This window comes from Micromys minutus, assembly GCF_963924665.1.
Source record: "Micromys minutus genome assembly, chromosome: 21".
Classification (NCBI taxonomy): domain Eukaryota; kingdom Metazoa; phylum Chordata; class Mammalia; order Rodentia; family Muridae; genus Micromys; species Micromys minutus.
This window is the reverse complement of record NC_137956.1, coordinates 47,826,658-47,841,355: the sequence shown is the minus strand read 5'-3', so window position 1 is coordinate 47,841,355 and position 14,698 is coordinate 47,826,658. Positions and strand designations below refer to the sequence as shown.

At 45.8% G+C, this 14,698-nt stretch overlaps 1 protein-coding gene across 2 annotated transcripts in view; it reads right to left on the bottom strand.

The window, feature by feature from the left end:
• Positions 1-240: 240 nt before the first annotated feature.
• Positions 241-14,698, bottom strand: part of ITGA9 (integrin subunit alpha 9) — a 273,563-nt gene continuing 259,105 nt past the window's right edge. For both annotated transcript variants that reach the window (XM_080934771.1, XM_080934772.1), the window contains one exon: positions 241-3,882. In XM_080934771.1, the coding sequence (XP_080790897.1) occupies positions 3,784-3,882 (99 nt within the window). In that variant the 3' untranslated portion in view covers positions 241-3,783. The remainder of the gene's footprint in view (positions 3,883-14,698) is intronic.

Below are 14,698 nucleotides of genomic sequence, written 5' to 3'. Positions count from 1 at the left end.
ATACACATAGGTGTGGTGTCCACATTGTGTCTTAAGTGCAGATCCATCACATGGGGTGTTCGTGCAGAACTGGCAGCCCTTGCTGTGCTCTTTCGTGCTCACAGTGAATTCTATTGGAATCTCCTTTTCAGACCCTTACAAAGTTCTTAGCAGCAAAGAAATTACAGTCAGACACACTGGGATCACTTGAAGCCATTTTTTTTTTTTATTTGAAACACTTATTTTTGTAAACCTGGCATCTCCCAAACAGTGCAAGTGATTCCAAAGTGACTACAGAAATAGACATGAATTCACAAGACACAGTGAGGAAGGACAGCCCTCCCACTCCAAATCCTCTCGGGCAGTGTGTGTGTGTGTGTGTGTGTGTGTGTGTGTGTATCTCAGTAAAGCTGCAGACATGCGGGGAGCAGGGGTTCCTGCCATGCAACAAACCACTCATAAAGCTTAAACTCACACGGCAATCACACTGTGCACATCGGGGTCAAACACAGCAAACCAAACGCTGGCTGTAAGAGTTTGAAGTTCAGATCAGCCGTAGAGAGCAGCACACCACGTGCACCGGGGATTTACTCATCACTCCCCTCATGCTGGAAACCCAGAAGATGTTCTAGAAGGCTCTCCACACCCCAAACCCACATCTATTAAAATTCTGTGTTCTCCGGGAATTGTGAAATAGTTCTGAGAATATTCATTTTCTGCCTTTTGTTTACTAAAGGGATGGTTTCGCCCAAGTGCTACTGGGGAGGGGAGGTTCCAGGGAATGAACCCAGAGCTTCCCGTGTGTTGGGCCAGCACCTGTCACTGCGCTGCGTCCTACTCCACCTGTCCAAGGACAGGGCTGTGTAGCACCTGCATTTCAGGAAGTTGACATTGGGCACTCCTTTCCTAGGTTTATGTTTCCCAAGTAACTGGGTGTAAAGCTGTCTTGTCTCATCCTTAAATAAATGTGAATAGCGTTTCCACACCCACCACACTGGGCCTCAACAGGTAGCACACAACAGGGCTCTCTGGGGTGTCCCAACGGTATGCGGTTTATTGAGAATTCCCTTACTTTTGGCTTTAGAGAAGTAGGTCATGTGATATTGTGTGTGGGGGTGGGGGGCCGGGGGTTGGGGTGCATAAGGATGGATGGACCAGGGGACTAGGATGGACGACTTCCATGCAACCTGCCAAACCACTGAGCCACAAGGTGCTTTACCACAGCACTGCCCGAGACCACAGTGACGGGACACAGGGTATGCACTGGTCCATCAACCAGCTCCCTGGGTCCCTCCTGCTAGTCTTCTTGCATGTCTAAATTTCATAGCCTCTTTGTGGTGGGGATGCTCTACACTTTCTTAAGCTGGTTAAAAACCATAGAAGGCACAACTAGAAAATGGAAACAGACAAGGGATAGCGCCCTGGAGAATGTCTGCAGAATAAACTCAGAGGCAGAAGAATGAGTTATGCACAGGGGTTTTCAAAGAACGCTCTAGAAAGAGGTAACATAGACACATTGACTCATCTGCCCACTTTTCCTCATAGCTTGCAGAAGACTGGAACGGAGATGCTGAACTACCCAGTAGAGAGAATTCCGAGACAACGCTCCACCCCCTTCCCTGCCTCTGTGCCAGACAGCCATACTCCTAGCTCTCAACATTATCAGATAGGTAAAGAGGCCTCCTCTCCCCTATAGTGCCTGTTAGGATTTATTTCCAGAGTTACCATGTAGTTTTCTTGAAATCCACCTTCTGAAGTTGTAGTGACCTTCGGAGCACATGACTGTTTGTGAGGTTTTGCCATGTGAGATCTGGCATAGCTGAGTCTGCCTTTCCTGCCTTCTGGGCTTTCTCAGGTGCAGCTCTGCTGGTTAGCTGAGCAGTGCAGGGGAGCCATCCTTCCCCTTTGCAGGAAGTAGGCCAGTGGGGGACAGATGTATTTGGCTAAAGCTGTAGATGGTCCTGTAGTGGTCTCACCACTTAAGACTCTCAAATAATTTATTAAAGGAAACCAGGACATGATCCACAATCATCATTGGACAGCTGCGAGTGGGGTTCATGAAGAATCCACACTCCACACCTATTATGGGAGGGCTTACCACCCTGAAGCACTAGGTGACTGTTCTCAGGGGATCCACCATCGTCCAGCACAGTGTCTGACCCACAGACCAGGATGCACATGGCTGGTGAAGCCAAGACTTCTTTCCTTATTTCTTTTGATAAAACTTAAGATCTGGGTGTGCACTGGTTTCCTGGGCAGCCCTTTCCTTGTAGTGACCACTGTCTCAATCCCAGGGTAGGATGTAACTTTTGACTTCTAGGACCAGCTTAGACTTATGGCCTTTTTGCTATACAAACCTGAAAGTAACATACACTTTTGTGTGGGGGAAGGGACACCACAGCTCTTGGCTCAGAGTTGTTGGCATGATCTCTGGGTCTCCTTACTTGAGGGTGCCCCTAAAGTTCTGTCCTCTAGAGGATAGAATCATCCTGTCAGCAAGGACTAAGGGCAGAAAGTTTATATTCCCTGCAGGTGTGGGATCACAAAAGTCCCGGTTACTGGTCCTGAGTTGCCAACCAGATCTAATTTGTCTGAAGCCACCTTGTGGGTTGTCCCCTGAAGGGACACTATTGCCTGGCTCCCTGTATTCTCCTGTCTTGTATTCTCAAGTTCCTCACCTTCTGGGAAGACTTCTCCAATAAGTTATTTGCACCCAAGTCCTATTTCAGGGTTTGACTCTTGAGAATTCCACCTAAGACATAAACACAAATCATGTTGGGTGATCCCCTCTGGGAAGGTATCTGCAGCAGCACCAGTTGGAGACATCAAGAGTGACAGAGGAAACAGAGAGCCCTGTGCTAATGATATACCACAGGGTAACAGCTTACACACAGAGACACAGGTCTTTGCTGAGAGAGCACAGCTCCAGTCCTGGGTTCTGAACCCTGGCTCATGGTGTCTGGGATGAGATGCAATTCAGAGGTTGACCAGTTGTCCATCCAACACTTGCTGACTCGAGGAGGGTTCAATGCCTGCTGCCTGCATCACGGTGGCACAGAGCATCAGCTTCGAGGAAACCAGGTGTTCTAGCCCAGTTCCTGCTGAGCATCTCCCACTGAGAGATCCATAAGAGAAAACACCAATACTTCAATTGCTCCAACTTGACTCCAGGTGGTAAGAATGAAGAACAAACGTCTTAGGTGGTCCTGCCATATCCTTGGTGCTTTTGCAGTATGCCCCACTTGGTGGATTCATTTCATGAGGTTTCTTCAGTTTGTTTTATCTGCAAGTTTGTTTTTCTTCCCTAACAACAAGTTCCAAAGTAGAATAAGTTCCTTCTCTTTTAAAATCTGTATGCAGGTACATGTATTTCCAAGATTTCAGTGCTTGAGTGAATTATAGAACTATTTAATAGAAATAATAAAACATTGATACAAATATAAAGACATGATCAATATAAAAGGCTTACATTTATAAAAAATACTTTTAGGTAACAGTTTTCCCCTGAGGGTTGTCCACACAATGTTGTATCCATAAATATTGCTTTGCTCTGTAGCTCATCTTTCCAAAGTTCTGAGTTCATCTTGTAAAGGGGAGTGGTGGTGGCCCCAGTCATGTGACCTGGCTGGAGGTGGCCATCTCAGGTCGGCACCGGGCTTGACAGGATGAGGAAGAGAACAGCATCAGTGGGGCCTCCGAAAAATCTGGAGAAGATTTCTTTCTTCCAAATATGGAAGATACAAGGATCAAGGACCACAGGCTGGTGATGGGGACACGGGGGCATCGCACAACTGGTATGGTGGGTCACTGGTTTTTCTGGACCCAGTCCCAACCGTCTTCATTCTCTTTCCGGCTTTTCTCAGCTTCGATTATTTCTTTGTACCGTCTGCGGAAGAAGCCCATCTGAAAGACAGAAGGAGCTCTGCGTTAGGACTGGATTTGGATGCCAATGCAGCCTGAGTTATGGGGAGGCAGGACCTAGGCCCTTCCCAGGGTGAGGGATGCTAGAAGAATGTCTCAGGTCTGCAGGGATGGTTCAATATACAGAAATCCATTAACATAATCCACCATATAAACAAACTCAAAGAAAAAGAATCACACGATCATCTCACTTGATGCTGAGAAAGCATTTGACAAAATTCAATACCCCTTCATGTTACAAGTCTTGGAAAGAGCAGGAATCCAAGGCCCAAACCTAAACATAGTAAAAGCAATATACAGTAAACCAGTAGCCAACATCAAACTAAACAGTGAGAAACTTGAAGCAATCCCACTGAAATCAGGGGATATACAATGTTACCCACTCTCCCTTTCCCTATTCAACATAGTACTGGAAATCCTGGCCAGAGCAATTAGACAATAAAAGGAAGTCAAAGGGATACAAATCAGAAAGGAAGAAGTCAAAATATCATTATTTGCCGATGACATGATAGTATACTTAAGTGACCCCAAAAATTCTGCCAGAGAACTTTTACAGCTGATCAACTTCAGCAAAGTAGTTGGATATAAAATTAACTCAAACAAATCAGTAGCCTTCCTCTACTCAAAGGATGAACATGCTGAGAAAGAAATTAGGGGAAAGATACCCTTCACAATAGTCACAAACAATATGAAATACCTTGATGTGACCCTAACTAAGCACATGAAAGATCTGTATGACAAGAACTTCAAACCTCTGAAGAAGAAAATTGAAGAAGATCTCAGAAGATGACAAGATCTCCCATGTTCATGGATTGGAAGGATCAACATTGTAAAAATGGCCATCTTACCAAAAGCAATCTACAGATTCAATGCATTCTCCATCAAAATTCCAACTAAATTTTTCATAGAGCTGGAAAGAGAAATTTGCAAATTTATCTGGAATAACAAAAAACCTAGAATAGTGAAATCTATTCTCAACAACAAGGAAACTTCTGTGGGAATCATCATCCCTGACCTCAAGATATATTACAAAGCAATTGTGTTAAAAACTGCATGGTATTGGTACAGAGATAGGCAAGTAGATCAATGGAACAGAATAGAAGAACCAGAAATAAACTCTCACACATACGGTCACTTGATCTTTGACAAAGGAGCTAAAAACATTCAATGGAAAAAGGTCAGCCTCTTCAACAAATGGTGTTGGTTCATCTGGCAGTCAGCATGCTGAAGAATGCAAATCAATCCTTTCTTATCTCCTTGTACAAAGCTCAAGTGTAAGTGGATCAAAGACAAATCCACATAAAACCAGGTACACTGAAACTATTAGAAGAGAAAGTGGGGGAAAGTTTAGAACACATAGGCACAGGGGAAATTTATCTGAAGAGAACACCAATAGATTATGCTCTAAGATCAATAATCAATAAGTGGGACTTAATGAGAAGGCAAGGTTTCTGTAAAGCTAATGACACTGTCAAGAAAACAAAATGGCATCCAACACACTGGGAAAGAATCTTTACCAATCCCACATCTGATAGAGGTCTACTATCCAATATATACAAAGAACTCAAGAAGTTAGACTCCAGAGAATCTAACAATCCTATTTAAAAATGGGGTACAGAGCTAAACAAAAAAAATTCTCAACTGAGGAATATCAATGGCTGAGAAGCACCTAAAGAAATGCTCAACATCCCTAGTCATCAGGAAAATGCAAATCAAAAGAACCTTGAGATTCCACCTCATACCAGTCAGAATGGCTAAGATCAAAAACTCAGATGACAGCAGATGCTGGTGAGGATGCAGAGAAAGAAGAACACTCCTCCACTGTTGGTGGGTGAGCTTGTTGACACAAGCTGGAGTTATCACAGAGAAAGGAGCCTCAGTTGAAGAAATGCCTTTATGAGATTCAGCTGTAAAGCATTTTCTCAACTAGTGATCAAGGGGGGAGGGCCCAGTCCATTGTGGGTGGAGCCATCCCTGGCCCAGCCCATTGTGGGTGGAGCCATTCCTGGGCTGGTAGACCTGGGTTCTATAAGAAAGCAGCTGAGCAAGCCAGGAGCAGCAAGCCAGTAAGTGATATCCCTCCATGGCCTCTGCATCAGCTCCTGTTTCCTGCCCTGCTTGAGTTCCAGTCCTGACTTCCTCTGGTGATGAACAGCGATATGGAAGTGTAAGCCGAATAAACCCTTTCCTCCCCAACTTGCTTCTTGGTCAGGATGTTTGTGCAGGAATAGAAACCCTGACTAAGACAGTGGGGTTGTAAGCTGGTACAACCATTCTGGAAATCATTCTGGTGGTTCCTCAGAAAATTGGACATAGTACTACCTGAAGACCCAGTTAGTCCACATCTGGGCATATACCTCAAAGATGCTCCAACATATAATAAGGACATGTGCTCCATTATGTTCACAGTAGCCTTATTTATAATAGCCAGAAGCTGGAAAGAACCCATATGTCCTTCAGTAGATGAATGGATATAGAAATTGTGGTACATTTACACAATGGAGTACTACTCCACTTAATAGAAACAACAACTTTACAAAATTCCTAGGCAAATGGATGGAACTAGAGAATATCATCCTGAATGAGGTAACCCAGTCACAAAAGAACAGACATAATATGCAGTCACTGATAATTGTATACTAGCCCCAGAAAGCTCTGAATACTCAAGAAACAACTCTCATATGAAGCTCAAAAAAGAAGAAAGGCCAAAATGTGGAAGCCTCAGTTCTTCCCAGAAAAGAAAAATAGGTGTATAGCACCCTCTCAGAGTGGGGTATACCTAAAGCTTAAATCATTAATAACTCAAGAGCTAAGAATGCAGCCTTGTGTCAATCCTTGGTATTTAATCTTTACCATAATCTTTACACCAAGAAACCTTTGACCATTTCTATGCTACATTTTGTTTTATATGTACTTTATGCTCATTGTAACTAGTAAGTTTTCAGTGTATACTACCAAACCTTTAGAAAAAGTCAAGTACTGACAAAAATATATTCATTTTATGCAAAAGTGCTTTTAAAAAATCTGTACATTTATCTCTGTTTTTTTAAATAAAGTTGTTTAATTAAAAAGAATGTCTCAGGTCACCATGCCGACTTCCTGAAGTCTGTCTCCCAGCAGCTGTTCATCACCTGAGCTGCTGGGGCAGGTGTTGCCACAGCACTGGGCGCTGGAGAACAGTATTTACTGGGGGTTATTCAAAGGTATTTGGAGTGGCGAAAAGATAAAGGTGTCACAGTCAATCTAGTTTGAAAAAGCTGCATTCTTCTAGACGTTTGCGATAGACCATAGTACAGTAAAGTATCTGACCAGCCATGGGAGAAGCCACCATTTTTAAAGCTGAATTGCTGTTTTTCCTCCTGCATATGTGTGTGTATATGTGTGTATGTGTTTGTTTACATAAGTACATATGTGTTTATAGGTTTACATGTTTATGTGTACATGTATATATGTGTGTATATGCTTGTGTATATGTGCATGTGTTTGTATGTATATGTGTATGTATATATGTGTATTTATGCATGGAGGTGACAATTAGGTGATGTTCCTTAGCAGTTGTCCACTTGGATTTTTGAAACGAATTTCTCAGTGGCCTGGACCACACCAAGTAGGTCAGGCTGAACAGAAAGCTCCAGGGATCTGACTGTCTACCTCCCCAGTCCTAGGATGACAAGGGTAGACCTGGCTTTATATAGGAGTTGGGACGGGCACAGGTCCTTATACTTGTGCAGTAAGCATTTTACCAACTAAACTATGTCCTCAATCCTTATACAAAGTTACCGATGTCCCTAGAGACAGCAGCCACCTGCAGACACATTTGACAGGTACTGCTCTCACATAACAAACTTTTCCAAGTATTCACAGGACCCCATCCCTCCTCCCTGGAACTTTCTCTCTTATCTGTAGCATTCATGGTATATCCATACTGAAGTCAACAGCATGGATTCCTCCAGGGCTGGCTCTGCATCCTGACCTAGGTTGGCCGTTTTTCTCCAGCTCAGTACTGGAACTGAGTACTCCAACTCAGAAGACTTCTATTCCAGCCTCGAGGCGGCGTTTAGCCTGCGGCTTTTCCTACTTGGGTTAGTGGCTCATAGCGCAGAGTCATCACAATCGCCACTGTCCAGTGTCTAAGCAACTTTTTGTAGCCTGTGGTGGTCGGTACCAATTTCCAATCTGACAGAATGCAGTCAGCTGGGAGATGGGCCTCTGCACATCTGTGCATCATTTATGGGGGGCGATCTCCACTAAACTGATTGGTGTGGAGAGACCCGTCTCTTTAAAATATACATTTCTTTTTATGTGCATGAAGTGTTTTGCCCACACGTATGCATGTGCACTTCACAGGCCAAAAGACACGCTGAAAGGACTTAGAGCAGCTTGCATGACCGTGTTATTACAGAGATGATCCTTGCCACCAACAAAGCCAAGGCGCTGTCCCCTCCCGCAGACACCAGAGCAAGTTCTTTCCTCTCAAAGAATCAACCCAGCTGCCCACACAGACAGCCTTGCAAACTCCACTGTCCTCTCCAGAACCCCAGGCTCTGAGGGTTCTGATCCCAGTGGTCAACCTATCGGTGGTTACGTGCAGGGGAGGCTGAGTTGCCACGGTGTGTACCTTTTCCAAAGGCCATTGCTTAAAGACACAGGGAAAACATGTGTCTGGGGAAGGCTGAGTGAGGCAGTGCAGGTGAGGCATGCACACTGGGAATGGGGGTTGCTGGGTGTCACAGAGAAGTTTGCAAGGACCTCTTCCCAACAGATGCCAGTAGAGGGTCTTAGTCTATCAAACCCAGATTCTCAGTCAGGCAGATGGAATAAAAGGTATGGAGAACAAAAGGGAAGAGGATTTGGGAATGATATAGTCATGTAGTACCTGCCTAGTGTGCACAGGGCCATGGCTTCTGTTCCCAGCACCACACACACACACACACACACACACACACACACACACACACAGAATGAATGGATGGATGAGTGAAGTTGTAAATATTAGTTTCTATGGCCACCGTACTGTATGGTACTTTGTGCCAACTAGTGTTCCTGATCATCTAGCAAGTAGGCCTCATGCCTGAGACACCTGCCTTAATTATAACTCTTCACATAGTCCTAGGGAGGGGCAGCAAGACCCTTCAACCTATCGTGTGTCAGGAATGCTTGTGGCCATTCCTACTGCCGGGCTCTCAGCCACAGATGGCTGGGCATTTAGCTGACGCCAGAGTTCAGTATCTGAGGGAGGAGTTGGGACCCCATCCATCTATGTAAGCAGAAGACCCACCTCCTTTCTTCCTTCTGTCATTTTTACATCATAAAATTATACAAACTGGTGGGTAGACAGATAATCTACCATGACAGATCAGAAGGGTCGTAATCAGAGTCTCCAGGTAAGCTCTGAGAATCACACACGTGTGTGAATGTATGTGTGTGTAAACACATGTGTATGCAAATATATATGAGCATGTGTATATTTGTGAGTATATGCATACATATGTGTGTATATACATACAGATACATACATACATACATAATATATACATACATACACAGATACATACACACATACATATATTTTAAGAGAGTAAGTATATCACTATATAACTCTGGCTAGCCTAGTATTTACTATGTAGATCAGGCTGGCCTCAGACTCACAGAGAGCCCAAATATCAAAGGAACATATATACAGAGTCAACACAAAGCAAAACCAAAATGGCCCTGTTATTAATAGCTGACAAATCAGTAGCATGATAAATTTAGTTTTCAAATTTGTTTCCTGAGCTGGGCTGTTGCTTTTGGCATGAGTCAGGTCCTAGATTCACTCCCCAGCAGTGAACACCACAGTGTTTTCCTCTGGCTTGAGGAATGGGGGTAGGGGCAGCTTTAAGAATATGTCTAAGGTGTTAAACATGATGTTTCCATACATGTATCCAATGAGAAGTGTCTAAGGTATTAAACATGATGTTTCCATACATGTATCCAATGGGAAGTGTCTACTGTGATCAGACTAAAAAACTCAGCCAGGGACTAACATGGTAACATTTGTGTTAGGAAATCTTCAGCGTTAATCTTAGCAAACTTCAAGGACCCGAGACACACATTTTCAATCTCATGTTAAAGTATGAATACACTGAAAAGCAGAGGAAAGAACAAGACACTCAACAATGTGCAAGACCTGACGGGCTTTTCTCCCTTGCAGGCCTCCCTTGGGCACACACACCCGCTTTTGTTAGCATTATTTGGGTATTTGGAGGAAAATTCTGGAAAGTCTAGGGCAGTCCAATCAGTTTACTCTGAGCCTTCTGGGAAATGATTAACAAGAAACGTACTCTGTACCCATAGCAACCCCACACTTCCAAACCAGTACAGTCAGTTATTTTTTCCTAGTCCTTTCTAGAATCTTCCAAGGAGGGGTCAGATGTCTTGCTTATAGTTAACCTGTTTGAAGAAGAGGCATGCCTTGTTTTAGGTTTGTTCAGCCGGAGGCCTGAAGAAGAAGAATCCTTCTGGTCCTGCCAGAGTCTGCACCCACAAAGAGCAGCTCCCCATAGACTAACAGGATGTGTCTCCAAGCCTGCCAGAAAACCAGCAAAGTGGCAGATTCTCCCTGGGTGACTTGGTTAGGTGGGTGCGGGGTAAGTCAATGAAGCCAGAGGAAGAGATAAGAACAGACCCAGTTCTGAGGCACTCAGTCCTGTGGTCCAGTCCACTTCAGGGTGATAAATGTGACAGACCACTCCAGGGCATCTAGTTTCTTGGGGATGCCTATCTGTGCACTGGCTTTTAGGGTGTTTCTTGGGTAGCGGTTCCAAGGACCTTGGGTACACTCTTCCTTTGGACTAGCTCTTGTGTTTATGAGCCTCCCAGTTACTTGACTGTTTATATAGCATGTCTCCATCTCGAGATGCTGAGGACGCAGTATCAGACCAATATTTATTTCCAAATATAAACCAGTCCCACTGCTTGTTTGGGGCACATGGTTTTTAATGGAGTGGGGGTGGGGATCTGTGTGTGCACTCGTCTACACAATCTCCCAAGAAGTCTGGTTTGGAGGCAAGTTGGTGACCCTAGTAGCCTCTGGTGTGGTTGCCAAGCCTTACACATTTTCTGTGCCACTCCGCAGATGTCCATTGCTAAGCAATTTTTTGTTGGGAGTTATACGTGATGTTCTCCAATAAAAACCGTGTTCTCTAAGAAAGCTTGAGAACACCAGGCTCTTGGAATGGTTCGGGGAGATGGTGGCCTCTGAGTAGCTCTTTTCGGGGGCTGGGGGGGGGCAAGCAAACCATTTCTGTACCCTGTCTCTATGTCACCGGACTAGTTGGGATTGGGTCCTCCTGCCAAAACAATGACACACTGTTTCAAATCATCTGGTCTCGGAAAAGTGTCAATCAGATAAGAAAAGAGATGGAGAGTCCTTGGTTGAGGGCAGGGGAGGAGCTCCTCCTTGAAGGGGTAGCATTGCAAACTGCAAACAGGAAGAGATGGTCTGGGGGAGCTCCTCCTTGAAGGGGTAGCAATGCAAACTGCAAACAGGAAGAGATGGTCTGGGGAAGGGGGGAGGGAGGGAGAGAAGCATTTTTCTCCTAAAGGGCAAATGCCCGGAGTACCTCTCTCTCTTTAGCTCGGGCTGGCGTACTGAGCTGAAGGTGTTTCTCAGATATGCTAACCCCATGCTCTTGTGACTCTGAACGACTCAGCCTTCCCACAAACAGGCCTCCAGGAAGAGGCACCAGGCTGGAGTGTCTTCCAACCCAGCCAGGAGCTGGCACAAGCTGGAGGAAATGCTTTCTGATTTTCTCCCTTGAAAGAGTTTCGGGTTTCAAAGTCTTCCTTCTGCATGGTGGTTTGGCAGGCTACTGAAATCCCTGCGCTTCAAGTTTAAATTACGGTTCCAGTGTGCACGAACAGCACAGCTCCGAGAAGGTTGATTAGGATCCATTACAGGGCTCTGCTTAGCTTGGGGCCTTGCTGTGGATTTTGTGTGGGAGCCAGGTCCTTTTGCCACCAAGCGTGAGAGAGTCTGGGCCATGAGCAGTTCCTTTAGGAAGGTTCTGGGGAGCAGTAATGTTAGGGGTAGTGGGGAAGGCTGGGTGGGCTGAGCCCAAGAGCAAGGGCTGGGGTTTAACATCATGGAGAAGGCATTTGTGGGACTCAGAGGGGCCTCTGTTTTAAACAGATGGGAACCCTACAGGACATGTGTCACAAGGGTCAGGGGCCAGTGAACCAGGCCAAATCACATTTGCCCCTCTCTGCCACCAAAGCACCTTTCTCACAGGGTTTCCAGACAAGACAGCATTAGGTCTGTTATTTACCTCGGCCCAGTTACTTTGAGCATGCCACCTAGCAGGGACCCAACGCTACCTGTTGGGTAGAGACATTGGCCACCCGTGAGTATGAAGCACGTAGATCCACAGGCCTGCGTGGCACCATGAATATCCCGGCTGAGCCAGTTTCCCACTGTCACGCCAGCACACAGTCTTTTTTGACTCCTGTGTATAAGACACAGATGACCAACCACAGGTACCAGCATTCAGAGGCCCTCTGGAGGGGAACTCAGAGGTCTCGTGGATGTTTCAGTGGGTAAAGGATCTGGCCACTAAACCTGATGACCTGACTTCATGCTCTAGAACCTACTGGCGGATGGAGAGGACCCATTCCTGCAAGTCGGCTTCTGACCAACACGCCCTCCTCCAATTCCCCACAAAATAAATATTTTACAAGATAAAAAAAAAATAACTGAAGGAAATAGAAGTTTCCTCACAGGAAGGGGACCTGACCTCTGGCCATCTATCCATTATTCGTTTCCTGGACAGCTGGGTGGCAGGTGCCAGCCAGTGGTTTGCCTGGGGGGGGGGAGGGGATTACATGTGGAGTATGGCAATAAGCCCAAACTGGTGAGGTCAGACAAGCCAGATGTCGGGTTGGACTTAAGCCAGATGTCAGCTGGCTTGTCTGCACTGTGCCTTCAGTGTGGTATCAACTTCCTGCCCGATACCCATAATGCATTATTTTTAGGTGACAAATATAGGAATCAGAGTTGACAAAATGTCTGTAGCCTAATATTCTAGGGAATGTATGTCTTCAAAAATAATCCGTCATTTCAACTGCCTTTGCTAACCTCCTCTCGATGCATTACTTCGTCAGCCCTTCCTGGGTGCATGTGTGCACGCCACAGTGTACATGTGGAGATCAGAGGACGACTCGTGGGAGTCAGGTCTTTTCTTCCACCCCGCAGGCTCCAGGGATCAAACTTGGGTTGTCTGGTTTGGCAGCAAGCACCTTGCCTTACTGAGACCTCTCACCTGCCATACTTTTATTTTTAAAGTGAATTCGAGATGTAGGCATATGTGTGTGTTCAAGTGAATGTGTGAGCATGCGTGTGCGCCTCAGCTTCTGGGAACTCCGAGCAAACGTGTGTTTGTGCCGAAATAAGCGGAGACTCCCCTTGAGGCAGGGGAGCAGGGTAGAGAGCTGGGTATAGAAAGCTTTATATAGAGGCTGCCAAGTTAGCATGTGAAGGAAGCCAGTTGGCAAAGTTGAGGGCTGGAAACCCTTAGGAGAAGGCCAGATAGAACCAGTTGGGACCAATGCAGAGGTGTCTAAAGGTGACCTGTGGTTTATTCTGATATTAAAATACCACTCCTCAGTGGCCAGGACCCTGAGGTCTATCAGCTGACAGGATTCTAGATGGTAACCATTATGTGCTTAGAGAAAGATGAAAGTCCTGATAACAAGGAAACTCACAACCAACATGGAGAGCCACCCAACTTCTGTGCCTCATCCCAAACAAGAGCTTCCACAAACTCCACGGCAGAAAGGAAACCATGGTGTGGAGACCATGGGAAGACTATGGAGGTCAATAAGGAGTAGTCAGTTCTGCTAGACAGATCCAAGCACCAACAAGGCACAGGGACACATAATCCAGCATGCCCGAGCCCGCCCTGGAATCTTACCGCCTGGCATTAGATTCATAACCATGATGGTGACAGCAAGTCCTATACAATAATATTTTAAAGCAGAGAAGAAGAATGTGTATCCTCTCTCTTGCCCTTCAAAGAACAATGGGCTCACCGTGTGGTGCATACAAGGTTGCCCTTCCGTTCCCTCATATAGAAAAGAGGCCATGACCTAAGCCTGTTTGTGCCTCTTATGAGGGATCATGGTCTAGCACCAGCACTCTCTTAAGTAAAGCCACACCAGTGGTGGCAGGCGTTAAGAAGCAGGAGAGCACATATGATGTTCCTGGGGTGGCAAGCTCAGTGGGGTGGCCATTGGGAGGTCATGTGGTCCATAAAGTGGACTGGGAGTGGCCATGACACCCCTCTGTTCTGTGTCTGGGCCCTGGGGAGCAAGAATGTTTTCTTTTCATTCCAAAAGCCCACAGGAAGGCAGATCCCCCCCCCAACACCCCTCCCCACCACTGGCCTTTTCAGATTCCAAATTCTGAGCCTTGTTCGCTCAGGCCAGAGGTCTTCTCAGCAGGAAGGGGCTGGAGAAGAGGCAGAGTTCAGAGTCTATCTGGCCATGTAGGGTAAACAAATGGCAAATCAGAGGAAATATCTGCTGTAGCAGAGACAAGAGAATGAACACTTTGCTAACGCTGCTGTGAGTCGGGGTGGCATTTCAGGAGGGCAGCCTACAATGGGAACTTCGTCCCCTCCGTGCCTCCATCCCCAGGGTTTCCTTCTAAGGACACAGTGAAGGATTTGTTGAACTCTCTGGCTTTAAGGTCAGCCCCACTGGCACTGTTACAAGCTGTGTTCAGCCAGGGACAATATTGATTCTGGGGCTAGGGGGACTG